The sequence below is a fragment of the Pseudorca crassidens genome, chromosome 20 (assembly GCF_039906515.1).
Source record: "Pseudorca crassidens isolate mPseCra1 chromosome 20, mPseCra1.hap1, whole genome shotgun sequence".
Taxonomy (NCBI): Eukaryota; Metazoa; Chordata; class Mammalia; order Artiodactyla; family Delphinidae; genus Pseudorca; species Pseudorca crassidens.
This window is the reverse complement of record NC_090315.1, coordinates 45,018,842-45,040,176: the sequence shown is the minus strand read 5'-3', so window position 1 is coordinate 45,040,176 and position 21,335 is coordinate 45,018,842. Positions and strand designations below refer to the sequence as shown.

The 21,335-nt window shown below is 40.4% G+C and overlaps 1 protein-coding gene across 1 annotated transcript in view; it reads right to left on the bottom strand.

Moving 5' to 3' along the window:
• TANGO6 (transport and golgi organization 6 homolog) overlaps positions 1 to 21,335 on the bottom strand; it is a 175,510-nt gene that overhangs the window by 83,846 nt on the left and 70,329 nt on the right. The window contains exons 13-14 of the mRNA XM_067718428.1: positions 20,629 to 21,144; positions 18,248 to 18,305 (exon numbers count right to left, since the gene is read on the bottom strand). Coding sequence (XP_067574529.1) covers positions 18,248 to 18,305; positions 20,629 to 21,144 — 574 coding nt within the window. The remainder of the gene's footprint in view (positions 1 to 18,247; positions 18,306 to 20,628; positions 21,145 to 21,335) is intronic.

The window sequence follows — 21,335 nt, the reverse complement described above, 5'->3', positions numbered from 1 at the left end:
CTAGTATGGCCCCCTTCAGGGATCTACACAGCCCTCAGGTTAAAATCCCTCTGTGAAGCAAGGCACCTATAAATAGAGGGGAAAGGAGAAGACTTGAAAAACTGTTTCCACAATCAAAAGAACGTGGCTTTTCCCCCCTGACGATATATAAATAATACATGGTCACTGTAAAAGAGTCAAATACTAGAGAAAAACATAAAGAAGAAAAGAAAAATCACTCATGGATGTATGGGAGGATTGAGGAGTGGAGGCTATGGGGAACCAGTTTCTTTTTAGGGTAATGAAATGTTCCAAAATGGATTGTGGTGACAGACGTGCAACGCTGAATATACTCAAAGATATTATATTATATACTTAAAAGGGACAAGTTATATGGTATGTGAATTATATCTCAATAAAGCTTTTAAAAAACCACCTGAAACCTAAAATCAACATAAGCATTTTAGTGCCCTCTCATCCATACACCACTCTTTGAAATAAATACACACATACACACACACACACACACACACACACACATATACACAAACACTGTTTTTATAGTGGACAACTTTGTTTTATTTAACAGTCTTCCTTTTTATGGGAGGATGAGGGGGGCTTATTCCTCCAGATGTCTTGGCTTTCACAGTAGATCATTTGAGGTAGTCTGACAATAACATTGAAAACTTTAATAGCAATATTATTACTTAGGATGGAGAAATATTAAGGATTCTTGTCAATTTTACTTCTGTTAAAAAGAAGGGCGGGAATTCCCTGGCAGTCCAGTGGTTAGGACTCTGCGTTTTCACTGCCGGGGCCTGGGTTCAATCTCCGGTCAGGGAACTAAGATCATGCAAGCTGTGCAGCCAAAAAAAAATTCAAAATTAAAAAAAAAAGAAAAAGAAAATCTCTTGCTAAAAGAAGGGGGGGAAGGAGTCAACTAAAAAAATTACAAATCACTTATATAAAAGTATATAACAGGGCTTCCCTGGTGGCACAGTGGTTGAGAGTCCGCCTGCCGATGCAGGGGACACGGGTTCATGCCCCGGTCTGGGAAGATCCCACATGCTGCAGAGCGGCTGGGCCCGTGAGCCATGGCCACTGAGCCTGCGCGTCTGGAGCCTGTGCTCTGCAACGGGAGAGGCCAAAACAGTGAGAGGCCCGCATACCGCAAAAAAAAAAAAAAAAAAAAGTATATAACACCGCTGTAAAGCAATTATACTCCAATAAAGATGTTAAAAAAAAAAAAGAGTATATAGAAGTAATCTGCAGCTATGGCATAAATCATAAAGCTTGGAAATCAACTTTAGAATTAAGGCAATATAAATCATTCTTTCACTCATTCACACATTAATAGGGTATTACTCTGTGCCAGGTACTAAGTGTTATAAACGTAATAGGACAGCACCTGTCTAGAGAGAGAGACAAATTAGACAATGATTACAAGACAGTGTGGTTAATACAGCATGTTTGGGTGTAACAAGAACACAGAGAGAGAAATTAAAAAAGGGTGTAGGAAGGGGTGGGGCTTCCTAGAGAAGGGGACAAGGGAGCTATGCTGCAAAAAGCTCAGGGTTCTGCAATTGCGAGCGGCCCCTGGGACCGAGAGTCATTTGCATAATTATTCATGTGTGGAAAAATTTCATAGACTTTTAAAGACAGAATTAGTATAGGCACCTAACTCCCATTTATACTCTTAGGGTAGATTCTCCAAAGAAAAAGAATTGGATGCAAGTGTATAAACATTTTCAAAGCTGCATTCCAAAAATGTTCCTATTAATTCTCCTACCAAGAGTGTTCAAGTGTGTGCATTTCAATACAATTGGCTAGCACTGGATAGTCCCATTAAAAAAAAAAAAATCTGTGTTTTTTGAAATGGTACAAAAAAAACTGTATTTCATTATTATTTTAATGTACATTTCTTTGCCTATTAGAAAAATTTCTCAAATTTTTATTGCTTATATTCCTCTACCATGAATTGCCTATTTATTTTTTTATCCATTTATCTACTGGATATTTTTTTTATTAATCACTATGAACTCTTTATATAGAGACGCTTAACTGCTTGTCCTTTTAAAAAAAAGTTTATTGAGATGTAATTCATATACCATAAAATTCACCCTTTTAATGTATATGATTCAGTAGTTTTTAGTATATTCACATAGCTGTGCATCCATCATCACTGTCTAATTCTGGAAGATTTTCATCACTCCAAAAAGAAACCTCCTACCCAAGCAGTTACTTTCTTTTTCTGCCCAGACTCCCTGTTCTAGGCAACCACAAATCTATTTTCTGTCTCTACAGATTTATGGTTGTCCTTCTTGTTGCAAATCTTTTTTCTTTAATTATACTTTACATTTTAATTAAGGTTAAATTATTTTCGACATGAATGAGTTTTAAACTTTTAAGAGATGAAATCTATTAATCCTTCCTTTTTGACTTCTCCATCCAGAGACTAAATATTGTCTCTCTGTGCTGCATTCTGTATAATGTCTTCCTTTCTGCCTTCTGGTTCATTAATTCTCTCTTAGCTGTGTCTGCTGTAAAACTCATCCACTGAAATTTTAATTTTAGTTATTCTACTTTTTATTTTTAGACATTCTATTTGGTTTATTTTTTAAATCTGCTACATCAACTTTGATTGTTTCCTATCCCTGAAGATATTTTCAAGCTTGTCTTGTTTTTCTATGAATACAGGAAGCCTGGTTACTTAATAATTTGTGTGTGATAAGTCCAACATCTAAAGTCTTCTGGGACCTTGTTTCCTTGTGCTTGGTTATTTTGTGAATATATTTTAATTATTGTACATAATTAAATATACAATAATTATTAATTAATTATTATGAGAGGAGGAATGGAGAGTTATTGCTTAATGGTTAAGAGTTTCTGTGTGGGGTGATGAAAAAGTTTTGGAAATAGATAGCAATTATACAACACTGTGGATATGTTTAATGCCACTAAGCTGCACATTTAAAGATGGTTAGTATATTGGGCTTCCCTGGTGGTGCAGTGGTTGAGAATCTGCCTGCCAATGCAGGGGACACGGGTTCGAGCCCTGGTCTGGGAAGACCCCTCATGCCGCGGAGCGACTAGGCCCGTGAACCACAACTACTGAGCCTGCACTCCACAACGGGAGGCCTCGACAGTGAGAGGCCCGCGCACCGCGATGAAGCCCTCGCACAGAAACGAAGACCCAACACAGCCCTAAATAAATAAATAAATAAAATAAAAATGGTTAGTATAGCAAATATTTTGTTAAATATTACCACAATAAAGTTTTTAAACATTAAAAATAAAAAGTAAAAATTAAAAAATTATTTTGAGGATTCTTTGGGGTCTAGGGTGAAGGTCCCTTCTTCCACAGAGATATGCTTTTGTTCTTGTAAGACATCCACAGACACTACCAGTATATAAACTTCTTACACTCTAATTCTCAGCTTGAACTTTCCTGAATCCCAATAATGCAAATCTGCAGGAAAGGTGGACCATGCTGTGATTACACTGTCTCTAGCGACAAGACAATGCCCCTCTCAGTCCCTGGGGATGAGGTGAAGGGGTACCATTTTTACTTCTGATTCATCTGAAGGTGTATTCCTTTGGGGTCTAAGCTTAACGTTGGAGGTCTTCTGTTTGACTCCCCATTTCAAGTTGGGACTAGACAGGTTTTCATTTCTGCAGGTTTGACCTTCAAGAGCATGAAACTAAAACTCAATTTCAGCAAATACTCTGAGGGCAAATGCAGGTTCTTAAGCTCCCTCTACCTTTTAGGGTCTGGCTTTCTCTTAAGATGTTGGCTTGGTAATTCACTGCTTTCTTGTAAGCTCATTTATGCTTTTAAAGTGTTTTAAATATGTTACCCTGCATAAAAACTGTTTTCAGCTGAGGTATCTCATCATTATTGGAAATGGAAGACAGAAATGTATTTTCTTCTAGATTTTTGTCTAGTTTGAATGTAAGATTAAATGCACCTGACGAATATGGCACATATTGAGGTTTCTTTGTTGTTAGTAATATTTAGCATGTTAAGATTTTCCATTTATCAAACATGTCATCTTAAACAAGCATCTTCACTCTTGAGCCTTTCCTTTACACTGCTGTCTCGCTGAGCTCAACTTGAGGTTATTTTCACATTTTCATGTACAATTTTTGACCCACTGACCTAACTGATCCTCTCAGCAACCTAGTAAGTGTTACATGTAACAGCTTCTAATACAAATTGATAAAAGAGCAAACACATGGTGCCACTAGAGAATCATACAGTTAAGAGTAGAGCAGGATGGCTCTATGAGCTCTCGTTTTCCTTATATGTCTTTGTTATGAATAGCATCTGGATAGACACATCTGGACAAAATTTTGCTGTTAATTTAACCATTTGGTTGCTCAATTGCAAGACAAGAAGTAATGGATATATTCAATTTTATCTAATTAGTACTCCCTGACTTAGTAATTTTGCAAACTGAATCACTTTACAAACTAAATATAGAAAAGTTATTATTATGGTCTGGTTTCTAAGCAACCATTTCATTAAGAAAAGCTCCACTTGGGAAAAAAATCTGTTCATCAGTAAGGTTTCTGCTGTTATCATATAATTTCATGAAGAAATAACCACGGTCACCCTGTGCCTTAGTAATCCCTAGTTGTGTAAAGGTCAACAGGGGTACTGTAACAGAGGGAGCCATCTGTTTCAATCTGTGCTGGTCCCTGAAACTTGTTATCATGAAACGATTCAGTTTTCCTAAACGGCTACATAATTTAAAACCCATTATCTTCTGATAATAAAAGTAATCAATGTTCATGCTAGAAAACATGAAAAATATAAGAAAAAAGGCACAAAGAAGAAAATAAAAATCATTTGCGTTTCTGATGCCTTCATGTTAGATCTCAACTGAAAAATGGATTCTGCTGCTTTAAAAAATTATTTGAAAACCACTGACCTAAAATAACTCCATATGGTTTTACCTTTGTCATCTGCAATAAGAATATTTTTCGTAATGGTTAGGGGCTGTGTGTTGAACAACTGAGTTCAGAGATTTGTAGAGACAGCCAAACATACTCATTGCATTTCATGAAAACAGGCTTAAAGAGAGACAGCAATCTGACAGGGGTGAGAAGGTGACGAAAGGTGTGTGTCACATGACACATCACCTGTGATATGGGTTATAAAACTTCCTTGATAGGTCAGGTAGATGGACTAAGACAGTGATTTTTCAAATCCTTTGTTGTTGTTGTAGTTTTGCGGTACACAGGCCTCTCACTGTTGTGGCCTCTCCCGTTGCGGAGCACAGGCTCCGGACGTGCAGGCTCAGCGGCCATGGCTCACAGGCCTAGCCGCTCCGTGGCATGTGGGATCCTCTCGGACTGGGGCATGAACCCGTGTCCCCTGCATCAGCAAGCGGACTCTCAACCACTGCGCCACCAGGGAAGCCCCTTTGTTGTTGTTTTTAAAGCAGCAGAGCCTTGTTTTACCATGATATTTTTAGACAAGGCTCAATGAAAGAGAGAAAAAAAAGAGCCCATCCAGTCTACCCCTTCATCACTGATCTTCAGGGTCCTTCCTGTCTGCAGTCTCCTCCCCCTGGCACAGCATTGCTTCTTTGCTGTTCCCTCAGTCTGGATTACTGTTCCCTCCCTCCTTTACTAGGTTAATTAATAATCATCTATTAGATCTCAGCTCACGGGTCACCTCCTCCTGCCCCTTTCTATCAGGTAAAACGTCCCTAACACAGGCTCTCATATCACTGTACCTTTCTTCACAGCACCTGTCAAAGCCACATTTCACATTTGTTTGTGTGACTTTTGGATTGGCATTTGTCCCCCTCCTCCTCCCTGCCTTGGACTATAATATTCCAGAGTAGGTGGTCAATGAATATTTGTTGAGTGAATGAACATTTAAAACCATTAAGAAAAAAAGCAATGGCCAAAAATATTTTACAAATCTTTCTCTCACTGTCTAAAGTCAGGTTACCAATAATGGAAAACAGAAATTGGACATAAAGTGTAGAAGTGCTTCTGAAACAGCCTTCTCCTAAGGAAGGAGACTTTAGCAATCATGCCCTGGCAGGTGGATGGGAGAGATGACCTAATTAGGTCTTTAGTAGTGCAGAGTCTGTGATCTATTCCCTGATGCTCAGTTCATTCCCAACCTTCCAGCCTCCTCGGGGACAGCAGAGATGCCACAAGGTCAGGAAACAAAACCAAGTATAAACGTCTAATGTAAAAATCTAAAAATGAGTTGCCCAAACTGTACACCATTTAAGTGCACTTTTCCACCACTGCCCAAGATCTCAACATGACCACAGAGGGGGAAACTGATGCTTCAATCAGTTAAAAATGTTAAACCTATGATTTAGCAACAAAAGGAACTATGTCAGGATGAATAAAAAATATAATTGGGCTTATTAAGTGTGTGAACAGCTTTAAGAATCATCTTAATCACATCTGGTGAGATTAGGAATTTTAATTTGTTTTTGAAATGAAGGGTAAGGTAAGCACTTTAGTTTGGGAGGGAAAAGCAAGAGCAGGGTGACCCTCCAGCTGTTGACTCTAAGTAGTTCCAGTAAAATGGACTGATGCCTTAGAGAGTAAAGGAATACTGTGCTTAAAGATAAGTCTAAAGAGGAACTTGCTATTTTAGTTGAGAGCTCTCTTGCTGTTTTATCCTTCTTAACTTGTCTTCAAATTCCAACTTTACTAAAGAAAGGGTGGCTCCAGGGCAAAATTTAAATAGCTGTTCTGTAGGGAAGGTACTTACACCTTCTTAATAGCTTGTAAAGTAGACATGTAAGCAACTGACGTTTTATCCCAACGTGTCTCATAACTGCCTTATAGGTAACGAATCCTGCCCTTGTGACGGCTAGCTTGCATGAATAGGAGGTAAAAAATTTGAAATGAGCCCTGGAAACCAAGAAATTAAGTATTTAATCGCTTAGCAGAAAATGTCAAGATCCACTGGTTCCGTGGCTTAATTTTACTGTCTGTAAGAGCAGAGGCCATGGTGATTTGAGAAAGGTGGGAAAATGGACTGGAGAGAGGAGGTAGGTGCAGAGAGGTATAAGGCCTTGGCTCTGGAGTTGATGCCAGACTCCATCACTCACTGGTTGGCCTTTTACTGGTAACAACCTTTGAGCTTTGGTTTCTTTGTCTGAAGAATGGGGAGATAAAGATATTGACTCTTATAGGGTTGTGATGAGGAGTAAATGAATTAATGTAAGTTACATCTCATATGTGGCTGGTGCTCAATAAATCATGAATGAAAATACGAATAAAGGGAATAAAAGTAATAACCATCAACAGGCATGCTGCTTTCAAATCCAGGCAGCCCATCACCAAGACATTACTGGCAGACGGGCAGCAGGCCTTTAAAGCCCTCCTAGAGCCCACACAGAAAGCTCAGATGCCTTGTCTTGGCATTTCGACAGCTTCTGCATTCCAGCCCAATCCCACTTCTCCCCTTCCTGCCCACTTTGCTCCACTAACAATTTGAACTGCTTACCTTACCTGTCTTTATACTTGCCCTGCTCTTGAACATCTTCCTACATTCACTTTTCTTTCAGCCTCAGTCCCCTCACTCCATCTCCACATTCTAAATCCTGCCCATCCCTATTCACAGTCCTAAGAGCTCCATGAAAAACTACTGTTCTGGTTTTCCTATGTTTATTTTTCATTTCTAAAATATTTGCAAACGAAGTAACTGACAAAGGATTAATCTCCAAAATATACAAGCAGCTCATGCAGCTCAGTATCAAAAAAACAAACAACCCAATCCAAAAATGGGCAGAAGACCTAAAGCGACATTTCTCCAAAGATATACAGATTGCCAACACACACATGAAAGGATGCTCAACATCACTAATCATTAGAGAAATGCAAATCAAAACTACAACAAGGTATCACCTCACACTGGTCAGAATGGCCATCAACAAAAAATCTACAAACAATAAATGCTGGAGAGAGTGTGGAGAAAAGGGAACCCTCTTGCACTGTTGGTAGGAATGTAAGTTGATACAGCCACTGTGGAGAACAGTCTGGCGGTTCCTTAAAAAACTAAAAATAGAACTAGCATACGACCAGCTATCCCACTACTGGGCATATACCCCGAGAAAACCATTATTCAAAAAGATTCATGGGCTTCCCTGGTGGTGCAGTGGTTGAGAGTCTGTCTGCCGATGCTAGGGGACACGGGTTCGTGCCCCAGTCCGGGAAGATCCCACATGCCGCGGAGCGGCTGGGCCCGTGAGCCATGGCCGCTAAGCCTATGCGTCTGGAGCCTGTGCTCCGCAACAGGAGAGGCCACAACAGTGAGAGATCCGCGTACAGCAAAAAAAAAAAAAAAAAAGAGTCATGTACCACAATGTTCATTGCAGCTCTATTTACAATAGCCAGGACATGGAAGCAACCTAATTGTCCATCGACAGATGAATGGATAAAGATGTGGCACATATATACAATGGAATATTACTCAGCCATAAAAAGAAACAAATTTGAGTTATTTGTAGTGAAGTGGATGGACCTAGAGACTGTCATACAGAGTGAAGTAAGTCAGAAAGAGAAAAACAAATACCGTATGCTAACACGTATATATGGAATCTAAGAAAAAAATGGTTATGAAGAACCTGGGGCAGGACAGGAATAAAGATGCAGACATAGAGAATGAACTTGAGGACACGAGGAGGGGGAGGGGTAAGCTGGGACGAAGTGAGAGAGTGGTATGGACATATATACACTACCAAATGTAAAATAGCTAGCTAGTGGGAAGGAGCCGCATAGAACAGGGAGATCAGCTCGGTGCCTTGTGACCACCTAGAAGGGTGGGATAGGGAGGGTGGGAGGGAAACGCAAGAGGGAGGAGATATGGGGATATATGTATATGTATAGCTGATTCACTTTGTTATACAGCAGAAACTAACACACCATTGTAAAGCAATTATACTCCAATAAAGATGTTAAAAAAAAATTAATCAGGAGAGGGATGACGTGCCTCCTGTTGAAAACAGCACTTTGGATCTGATGTAGACAATACAACATTTCTAACAAAAATTTCAGAGATCCAGATTTTGGGGCCTTCATGTTGATCTTTGCTACTGCCTCCTCTGGACTCCCTCAATACTTTCATGCAGTTTTATTGTAGTGCTTTTCATTATCTTATAATTATCTATGTGACCATATCTACAATGTATTAGTGTCTTAAGAGAGGAATATGTGATTTACTTTTGTATCTCCCAAACCTAGCACAGAGCCTGGCGTAGCTGGTGGCACTAGAGGTGTGTTTGTTAAATGAAGCAATGAATGGATGCAAGAGAATTAATAAACTATTAACACTGAAAAAAGAAAAGTATATAAGTCAGTGATCTTTAGTATATTACAAGGTTGTGCAATGATCACCACTATCTAATTCCAAAACGTTTCATCATCTCCCCAAAGAAACCTCATATCCATTATCAGTCACTCCCCATTCCCCTCTCCTCCCATTCTCTGGGAACCACAAACCTGCCTTCTATCTCTATGGATTTGCCTATTCTGGACATTTCATACAAAATGCAGCCTTTTGTGTATGGCTCCTTTCATTTACCATATTTTGAACGTTCATCCACTTTGTACCATGAATCAGTACTTCATTCTTTTGTTTTAAATAATTTTTTTCTTTTGGCTGTGTTGGGTCTTCATTCCTGCATGTGGGCTTTCTCTAGTTGTGGCGAGTGGGGGCTACTCTTCGTTGCAGTGTGTGGGCTTCTCATTGCAGTGGCTTCTCTTGTTGCAGAGCATGGGCTCTAGGCATGCAGGCTTCAGTAGTTGTGGCACATGGGCTCAGTAGTTTTGGCTCGTGGGCTCTAGAGCGCAGGCTCAGTAGTTGTGGCTCACAGGCTTAGCTGCTCCATGTTATGTGGGATCTTCCCGGACCAGGGCTCGAACCCATGTCCCCTGCATTGGCAGGTGGATTCTTAACCACTGCGCCACCAGGAGTCCACTTCATTCTTTTTTATCACTAAATAATATTCCACTGCATAGGTATGCCATATTTAATTTATCCATTCATCAGGTGGTAGATACTTAGGTTGCTTCTACTGTGAATGAAAAATATTGCCTGCCCTATCAGTAAACAAAGGATGTTGCAGCCATCAAGCCATCACATTACAGCCTCCCTGATGATGAGCCCTGAGGAACATAGAATAGAAACAGGAAGCCCACCATCTAGCAGTTAACTGCTGCAGCCACCCCAGCTGCAGCCACCCCTGATGGTGCACTCTGAGGAGACTCAGGATGAGAAAGCACAGGATGCTGGCCCCAGATAGTTGAGGTGCATGTCAAGGGAATGATTCCAGTGAGCCCAGACTCTTGCATCTTCGTATACATAGAAAAGCACTAAATTCCATAACTTGACATATCTGGTTTTCTTTAATTAACAGTAATCTTTTGATGTTCCAACTACCTGGTCTTTGTTGCAAAAACTCCTATTTATCCTGGCTCTTCCCTTACCTCTTCAGAGCAATCTCTCAGAGTTATCTGAGATGCTGTGTCCCGGGCTTGAAGTCCTCAGAAAGCCCATCAAATAAAACATAATTCTTAACTTTTAGGTTGTGCATTTTTTTCTGTCGACACTACTTTTTGGCCACATATAAACTTTTGTGTGGATATATGTTTTCATTTCTCTTGGGTATATATCTAGGAGTGGAAGTGGTGGATCGTACAGTAACTGTGTTTAACCTTCTGAGAACTGCCAGACTGTTTTGCAGAGGAGCTGCACCATTTTATGTTTCTACCAGCAGTGTATAAGGGTTCCATTTCTACACAGCCTCATAATTTGTATTATTTTAAATTAAGTAATTTTAGGGCTTCCCTGGTGGTGCAGTGATTAAGAATCCGCCTGCCGGGATTCCCTGGTGGCGCAGTGGTTGAGAGTCCGCCTGCCGATGCAGGGCACACGGGTTTGTGCCCTGGTCCGGGAAGATCCCACATGCCGTGGAGCGGCTAGGCCCGTGAGCCATGGCCGCTGAGCCTGCGCGTCCGGAGCCTGTGCTCCGCAACGGGAGAGGCCACAACAGTGAGAGAGAGGCCCGTGTACAGCAAGAAAAAAAAAAAAAAAAAAAAAATCACAATGAGATACCACTTCATACTTACTAATATGGCTATAATAAAAGGATCTTCTACAATAACAAGTATTGGTCAGGATATAGAGAAATTGAAACTCTCATACATTGGTCATGGGAAAGTAAAATGGTGCAGCCACTTTGGAAAACAGTTTGACAGTTCCTCACAGGGTTAAACATAGAATTACTATATGACCCAGTAATTCCATTCCCTCATGCATACCCAGGAGCAAAGAAAACATATGTCCACACAAAAACTTGTACACAAATATTCATTACAGTGTTCCTCATAACAGCTTAAAAGTAAAAACGACTCAAATGTCCATTAACTGATGAATGGATAAACAAAATGTGGTTAATCAATAGTACAATGGAATATAATTCAGCCATGAAAAGGAATGAGGTCCTGATACATGCTACAACGTGGATGAACCTCACAAATGTTATGCTAAGTGAAAAGGACCAGACAAAAAAAGTCCACACATTCTATACTATGAAAAGTCCAGAACAGGCAAATCCATAGAGACAAAAAGTAGATCAGTGGTTCCCAGGGACAAGGGGGAGTGAGGAATGGGAAATGACTGACAATGGATATAGGGTTTCTTTTTGAGATGATGAAAAGTTCTATAATTAGATAGTGGTGATGGTTGCACAAATCTCTAAATATACCAGAAACCACTGAATTACACATTCTAAATGGGTGAATTTCAGGTGTGTAAATTAAATCTCAAATAAGAAGTTTTAAAAATGGGGATAATGTCTATTTCCCAGAACTACTTCAAGAATTTACTGAGCTAGCATATATGACAGACATTCGTTAAATGCCCATTTTTTAGTTAGGTGGTACAAGGTCTGGACACAAAAGAAATCTTCCCATTTCAAGGACATAAATGGAGATGATAAACTTCACAGGACTACATTCCAGATTTCAATGCCTGATCCAATTAGATGGTCCTTCAAGGGATAGAATTATTTTCAGTTAATGGTTGCCCAACTTAGTTTATTTGAAGTAGAAATCTGAGAATGGATAGGGAGTTCAGTCTCTGACAAATTAAGACTTGTAACCCTGCTCAGTTTGAAACTCTGTAAAAAACAATTTCACCTTGTATCTACTTTCCTCCCTTCCAGGCCTTTTGCCTTCCCTCCCCTTGGCTCTCTTGCCAGAAATGAAAACTCTTCCGTGAAAGGAAAAGGGTAGAAGAGTTAGTGCAATTTGTTCAAGCATGTCAAGATGTCTAGATTCTCTTTACTACACACACTGGCATACTTTTCCCTCCCATGCTTGGCTCAGAGCCTAGGGTTTCTTTCCTTTTTTCCACGAGCCTAGTAGTTTCATCCAAAGATTCTTTTGACACCGATGGGGATCACTTGGATCCCTGAAATGCATCTATCACTGGTGTTACTTTCAAAATGTTCTTTAAATAATTAAAAGTGACTGCGAGGACACACAAGCAGATGCACACTAAGATAAATAACTTAGCTATAATATCTTATTTGAAGATCATGTATTTATTTATCACATTCATTACTGAACATCTATTTTAAGACTGAAATGTGGAAAATGCCCCAAACATCAAATATACATTATGGGACTCTTTTTTTTTAACATCTTTATTGGAGTATAATTGCTTTACAATGGTGTGTTAGTTTCTGCTTTATGACAAAGTGAATCAGTTTTACATATACATATGTTCCCATATCTCTTCTCTCTGGCGTCTCCCTCCCTCCCACCCTCCCTATCCCAACCCTCTAGGTGGTCACAAACCACTGAGCTGATCTCCCTGTGCTATGCGGCTGCTTCCCACTAACTATGTATTTTTACGTTTGGTAGTGTCTATATGTCCATGCCACTCTCTCACTTTGTCACAGCTTACCCTTCCCCCTCCCCATATCCTCAAGTCATATGAGACTTTTTAAAATTTTTATTTATTTATTTATTTTTGGCTGAGTTGGGTCTTTGTTGCTGCACATGGGCTTTCTCTAGTTGCGTTGAGCAGGGGCTACTCTTCATTGTGGCACGCGGGTTTCTCATTGTGGTTGCTTCTCTTGTTGAGGAGCACGGGCTCTAGAGCGCGGGGGCTTCAGCAGTTGTGGCACGTGGGTTCAGTAGTTGTGGCACAAGGCTCAGTAGTTGTGGCACACAAGCTCAGTAGTTGTGGCTCGTGGGCTCTAGAAAGCAGGCTCAGCAGTTGTGGCGCACGGGCTTAGCTGCTCCACAGCATATGGGATCTTCCCAGACCAGGGCTCAAACCCGTGTCCCCTGCACTGGCAGGTGGATTCCTAACCACTGTGCCATCAGGGAAGTCCCCATTATGGGACTCTTAAGGACATATTTTAAGTCCTATTTTGGAGAAGAGAAAGACTGCCACTTTTTATCTTATACACTTTCTTGCCATTTAAATGTTTTTAAAACAATAAGAATGTATTAACTTATATAATGATGATGATGATAAAACAATGAGAAAAAGAGTATATAAGAAGTCTAAAAAGGAGAGACACTTAAAGGACACAGTCTAAGATTAACTGTTCTATTTATAAACTCTGGATTGTAAGTGGAACTCAGCAACTTGTATAAAATTCTCTGCCCGAAGAAGCTGCCTTGAGTGTCTGGGAGCAGCTGCTATGAGAACTAAGTCAACCATCACTTTCTCAGTAGGACTAAAAAGAGATGCAGTATTTCATAAAATTAAATTTTAAGTCATAGGGAATTTAGTTCTCAGATTGTTGTGATGTACAGATAATATGTACATCAGACATTCCTGTATCAGGCATCAATAAATATCTGTTGAATGAATGAGCTTATTTAATTCCCCTCTGCTCTGTGCCTTGACTGCAAACAAAGTTGGTGAGAAATTACAAAAGAGATCCAAAATAACAAATAAAGCAAGCAAAGGATACCTTGTAACTTTTACATGGAAACATTCAGTCAGCCTAGAAGAGTAAGACTTTATACACACACTTACTCGTACTCCCCAAAACTAATGCTACTCAAACCACAGCCAAGCCCCCTTGTACTACAGGACGTTTACACATGGGCTGGTCTTGTCTGACTTTCTGACTGGGCATCTAGAATGGCTTGGCTCTGGAGTTTTAGGCCTGGGCAAACGAAATTGGCAATGCAGGTGGGAAAATTCAGCTCTTTCCTTTCTTAATGGGAAATTCACCTAAGGCCTTGGCCTTTAAGTGCATATTACAAACACCAAAAACATCAATTAATTCAAATTTGTGTGCCATGGGGCCCAGAGAACAGAAATTAGACCTCTATCTCCCACGTCCTTCATCCCCAAATTAGCTACTAACTGATTAGCACACCAATTAAAAGTAGTAAAAACAAACACAAAACCAACAGTTGTGATTTTTATAGCAGACCCTATAGGCTAATGAGCTCAGTGGGTTAATCAGCTAAGAGGCTGTATGAGAATGACACACCACTGCTTCCTGAAAATCTTGTGCAAAAAAAAAATCAGTGAGAAAAAAAAAAAAATCAGTGAGAAACATCTCATTGACAGTATTACAGTTTCCTGGAAAAAGTACAGGATGACTTGTTTTCTGACTTATTAATTATCAGCATTTTAGGTTCTTGCCTCATTGATTTATTTGATTTCCATAAGTGCCATTCATTGTCATGTGGCTTCCTGAGTCCCATCGAGCCCTCAGGGTTATCTCAGTTCTTGGTCTCTGTGACCTCTCAGCTGCCTGTAATTACTTTCTCTCTGGACATGCTCCACTCTTCTGCTCTGCCTAGCTGTTCTTTTATCTTTGTGACTGGTTATTTTGTCTCCATTTTTTTTTTTTTTTTTTTTTTTTTTTTTGCACAGTACCCGGGCCTCTCACTTTTGTGGCTTCTCCCGTTGCAGAGCACAGGCTCTGGACGCGCAGGCTCAGCGGCCATGGCCTCACGGGCCCAGCCGCTCAGCGGCATGTGGGATCTTCCCGGACCAGGGCACGAACCCACGTTCCCTGCATCGGCAGGCGGACTCTCAACCACTGCGCCAGCAGGGAAGCCCTATTTTGTCTCCTTTGAAGAATGTCTTCTTGTTTTTTAACAAGTCATGAAACTCATTGTGAAAGTGTTTTGTACTATATAGTAGGTGCACGATAAATGTTTGTTGAGTAAAGAATGAATTCCAAGGCTCAGGCCTTCATTGCTGTACACTTTCCCCTCTGAACTCTCTCTTAAGTTTCAACTTCCAGGTCTGCATAGAGGATACCCAAACTACACCAAGAAATAAGTAGCCAGTAAGGAGCTGCACGTGCCTTTGTGCTCACAGAGAACCTTGCCTGAAGGACTGCATTACCGGCTTCAATTCTCCACCCCTCCCTGCATCCATGTCCTTTGCTCCGTGACTTGGCAGTTTGTCCCACTAAAGGGACAGAGTATATTTCTCCATCCCTTGACTTTTGGGTTGGGCCACATGACTTGCTTTAGCCATCAGAATGAGGCAGAAGCGATAGGTTGTCAGTTCCAAGCTTAGCCCCGAAGAGGCCTCTCGAGTTTATTCTTGCTCTCATACACTTCTGCCATCACCACACAAATGCGCCCTGGGAGGCCCTGGACCCGGGATCATCTGGAACAGGTGTAGCAGAGCTACTGCAGCCCACCGACCTGCAGGGAGTGGCAGGGCTGCCCAGCCCAGACCAGGTCAGCTGAACCCCATTTGTCTACACATTCATGAATGATAATAAATGAGTGATAATACATGATAATAAATAAATAATATTGGTGTTGCAGTAATCTATCATGTAGCAGGAACTACCAGACAGAATCGACCTACTCAAGCTTTAGCTCTGAGAAGTTACACATATCACCACATTATTACCTAGCAATCTAACAACAGAAATAGTAGTGATATGATGATGATGATAACATTAAAATCATAATAGCTAACATATCGAACATTTAATATGCACTAAGCACTTTCAAGATATTAACTCATTTAATGTTAGCCCCCTTTATAAACTTTGAATGATAGAATAGTTTTAGATTTATGGATTTATTGAGAAGTTACACAGAGGGTTCCCATATACTGCATACCCAGTTGCCCCTATTATTAAGTTTTACATTAGCATGGTACATTATCACAATTAATGAACTAATACTGACATTTCATTATCAACTAAAGTCAATAATTTACTCAGATTCTCTTAGTTTTTCTCTAGTGTCCTTTTTCTGTTCCAGGATCCTATCTATCATATAATATTTAATCTCCTTAATCTCTGACAGTTTTATCCCTCTCCTCCTCATTAAATTTTTTTTAAACATCTTTATTGGAGTATAATTACTTTACATTGTTGTGTTAGTTCCTGCTTTATAACAAAGTGAATCAGCCATACATATACATATATCCCCATATCCCCTCCCTCTTGTGTCTCCTTCCCACCCACCCTATCCCACCCTTCTAGGTGGTCACAAAGCACCGAGCTGATCTCCCTGTGCTATGCAGCAGCTTCCCACTAGCTACCTGTTTTACATTTGGTAGTGTATATATGTCAATGCCACTCTCTCACTTTGTCCCAGCTTATCCTCATTAAATTTTATTTTATTATTTTTTTGGTGATAGCTTTATTGAGATACAATTCACATACCATAAAATTCACCAATTTAAAGTATACAATTCAGTAGTTCCTAGCATACTAACAGAGCTGTACAAACATCACCATAATCAATTTTAGAATGTTTTCATCACCCCACAAGGAAACCCTGTACCCTTTAGCTATCACCTCCCAAACCTTTCCCCTTTCTCCCTAGACCTAGATAACTGCTAATCTACTTTCTGTCTCCATAAATTTACCTATTCTGGACATTTCATATAAAGGAACCATACAATATGTGGTTTTTTGTGACTGGCTTCTTTCACCTATAATGTTTTCAAGGTTAATCCATGCTGTAACATGTCTCAGTACTTCATTATTATTTCTGGCTGAATAATATTCCATTGTAAATATATACCACATTTTGTCTATCCATTCATCAAATGGTGGACATTTGGATTGTTTCCACCTTTTGGCTATTATGAACATTCATGTACAAGTTTTTGTGTGGACATATGTTTTCATTTCTCATGGGTGAATACTTAGAATTGCTGGGTCAAGTGACAACTCTACATTTATCTTTTCAAGGAACTGCCAGATTGTTTTCTAAAGCAGCTGTACCATTTTACTTTCCTATTTAGCTCCCTTTTTACAGGTAAGAAATTGAAGCCCAGAGGGATTAAGTAATTTGCCAAAGTTCATACAGCTGAGAAGCAGGGGAAAGGGTGGTGCATCCCGGTGATCCATCTCCAGCCCCCAGCCCCTGAGGACTACACCACACTGATGGAGCCAAGAGAAACTGTGAGCTAATTCTGCCTTCTCACCGTGTCTGTTTCTTACCCCTTTTCATGAGGCCTCTCTCTAGATTTGAAATCCACAAATTAATGGAGATGAGAACAACAAAGAATCACAAAAGAGAAATAAAATTATTGCAAAAAATGTTCTGATGATGAAATATTATATATCCTGAGATTCTTTTAGCTTAAAGACAGAGCAGGGCTTCCCTGGTGGCACAGTGGTTAGGAGTCCGCCTGCCAATGCAGGGGACACGGGTTCAAGCCCTGGTCCGGGAAGATCCCACATGTCACGGAGCAGCTGGGCCCGTGTGCCACAACTACTGAGCCCTCACACCTAGAGCCCGTGCTCCCAACGGGAGAGGCTACCACAATGAGAGGCCCGTGAACTGCAATGAAGGGTGGCCCCTGCTCACTTCAACTAGAGAGGGCCCATGTGCAGCAATGAAGACCCAACACAGCCAAAAATAAATAAATAAATAAATAAATACAAAGACAGGACAAAGGTGCACAGTGACGGTAGTCAGGTTCCTAAAAGGCCAACATAATGAGAGCTCACATGTGAGCCATTCTTTACCTCCTTGAATTAGAGGAAATGGGACTTAATCTATAGAATGATAAGTAAGCATAAATAAAGGCTTCCTTATCATTATGAGATACTAAAACTCTCTAGGACCCCTTTAGGAACTCTCCAGGAATATTATTATCATGACTGAAATCAAGTCCTAGCTAGGAGACAGGAAGAGGGACAAAATGTCCAACAGCTTGTGGCTCTAGGAATTTAGAGATTTTGTGCAAACATACATGATATAATCTTTGGTCCACAAACTCAAAGTCCTTTAACCAGGACTAACTTACCCTGAATGGCAGACAGATATATAAAGGTGTCTTCATGCTCCAAGTTCTCCAAGAATATCTGTAACCACAGAACACAGTAGTGATATGATTCACAAACAGCAAGCAAGATTTAAGAGACCCTCAGAGCAGCCTCAAAAAAAAAAAATGCTTTTCTTCCTGTTTGTTGTAGCGAGATATCGGTCTGACTTCAGAATCTTGTGGGGAAAACAGTATATAGGTTTGAAGTCCCATTGTTACAATAGCTAAAAGAGGGTAGCGATTATAGGGGAGAACTTCTTGAAGTTGTTGAGTATATACCAAGAATAGGCATGGAAGCCAAAATCTGGAAGAACAATCCTCAACATTTTTTCCACTATAGCCCACTGTGGATAGCCCATTCTTAGATATGACCTGACAGACTACAGGCCCTGACACACAGAGGCCAGGTTCGGGGTTATGTCCAATTAATGGCACACCTGCTATAATTTGATCCTTTTCTCTTGCACTCAGAAAGTGTATGGAAATGCAAGTGCAAGATGGAGATATTATTGGGATAACCTTGAATCTGTTCTATTTTTAAATATCTTTTGCAAATTTCAGCACTTCAACTGACATCAGTAACAAATTACTCTCAACACATCTCATAATTTAGGAACCCACCAGGGCACATCAACCGCAGTGGGTACTGCTTATCTAGAAGATATGACAGTTGACATGTTAGGCTTAGGCCCTAACAGAAGGGCCAGAGGAAGATAGTGGCCATATGCCCATGTCCTTCCTGCTTGGTATCTAGAAGAGGGGGGGTGTCTTTCCATATATATTGATGTGTCCTTTACAGGAACAGCAATTCTTGATATCAACTTGATACTGCTGGTCTCCATATCTGTGGCATGTTAGGGAGAGCTCAAGATTAGTTAAGTTGGGAAGATGGCCAGGTTGGAAGGGGTGGAAATCATGTATGGCGTAAGAGAAGCTTAATCCAGGGTAGTAGCCATGGGAATGAAGTGGAACAGATAGATTTGAAAGACTTCTTGAAAAAAGAATTGACAGGACTTGATGACCAATTATACATAGCAGATGAAAGTTAAGTTAGCTAAAGAAAACTCCAAAGATGTTCATAGCATCAACCATCTAAATAGGTGTGTGAAGGCATATTTTTAATGATTACTCAAAGGAGATATATAATTTGAGGTTTTCAGCAACATTTCAATGACAGCAAATCCTTGGCACATTTCTGTGCCTCAGTTTTCTCATCTATAAAATGAGGATAATGTTAATATTTTGGTCATTGCCAGGATTAGAGATAATGTCTGAAAGGCATAGGGCCTGGCTCAATAAACAGAAGTTATCATTACACTACTGGTTCTAAAACCTTAGTGACTAAAAATAAATGTTTTCAATCAGAATTATAATTCTTAGTCTAATGGCTAGAGTATATGGAAAAAATAATAGTAATAATTATACTACTAAACCTTTATTGGGTGCTCATTATGTGCTTGCCACTATAATTCATGCTTTACATGGATTATTTTATTTACGTATTTATTTGTGTAGGCTGTGCGGTGCGGCTTGCGGGATCTTAGTTCCCTGATCAGAGACTGAACCTGGGGCCCCGGCAGTGAAAGCGCCAAGTCCTAACCATTGGATGCCAGGGAATTCCCAAATTATTTCATTTTAAATCTTTCAACATAAAGTGCGTCCAGTTACAATTATCCTCACTTTACAGATGTAAAAATTGAGGCTCAGAAAGTTTAAGTGACTTTGTCCAAGAAAATGATCTGCGATTTGATCAGTCGTCTCTAGACCCTTGGCTCTTAATCTCTAACCCATACTGAAGTCAGGACAATTTCCACAAAAGGGAAAAGATCCCCAACTAAGCATATACAGTCTCCCATGTAAATCCACGATATAAAGAACAGCCTTTTCACTGTGATGGAGGGAAAGTGGGGAGGGGACCCAGTTCTGTCCAAAGCCCCTCTGAAAGGGGCCCAGAAAAAACAGGTGGCTTATCTTGGCTGGTCACAGTGTTGAAAGTGGCCTTATCTACCAGAAAAGGAATTTGCTCTGAGAATTTGCTCAGGGTCTTCTTTCATTGGCTCAAACCTTACTAGTTTGTGAAGCCATGTCAAGATCTACTTCCTCCAGATTTTCAACTCTCTCCTTCTCCTGACTGTCCACAGGGTTTCTTGCCTGTAAAAGTTCTGACACTCTGCTCGTGTTCAATTGAGTCTCATGTGTATCTAAGTCTTTCCTGTGTCTGAGTCTTGCCTCCATAGAACAATTACAATTTCCCCAAGGGTGGCCTAGGACAGTGCTTGATACAAGTCAAGGCTCCTGGAAAGTGGTCTTACCGTGTGTGTGTGTGTGTGTGTGCATATGCGTGTGTGTGGTGTTCTACTCACCTTGAGAAGCTTCTCCTGCATCTCAAGGGCTTTTGGTTCTCTCTGTTCTATCCAGCGAGAAAGAGTTCTCAGGGCAGCAGCCCGTGTTGGAATTTGAGGATCATAAGCTGATAAAAGAGCCTCCTGGAGCTGTTCTGTGGTTATGCTTCCTGATTTCTGGTTTGTAGTGATGCTGGGCTCACGGACTTCCTGAGGAATGAGTGGAGCATTAGGTGTCAGGCTTGTTTGGTTGGATGTGCAATGGCTTCGCTGTTGTTCAAGGTGGTGATAAGACACATTGCTGTATCTTTCATGACTGGTTTGTTGCTGCTCTTCCCTTTTCCCTCCTGGATCCTTTTTGTTCAGGGTACTCTGGGCAGCCACACTGACAGCCTCAGTGGAAAAGGCTCCGTGGGTAGAGATGGTGATGCGGAGATCAACGGCGAGTTCTTGGATGACAGGGTCAGGGTATGTGTTGGAGACCTTCTCCAATAGAGGCAGCAACTGCTTCAGAATGGCAAATTCACTTGACTTCAACTATAAAATGAAATGAAAAATGCCAAATCCAAATTAACATAGCGGATGTTAATATGACCTCAGCACAAGGCAACAGATCCTGAGAAAAAGAGGTAGGAATGAAACCTTGTTCCTGGTGTAACCAGCATATAGCCTGAGTCTGGTACTCTCATACTATGGTCGAATAATTACAGCTAACATTTATTGAATAT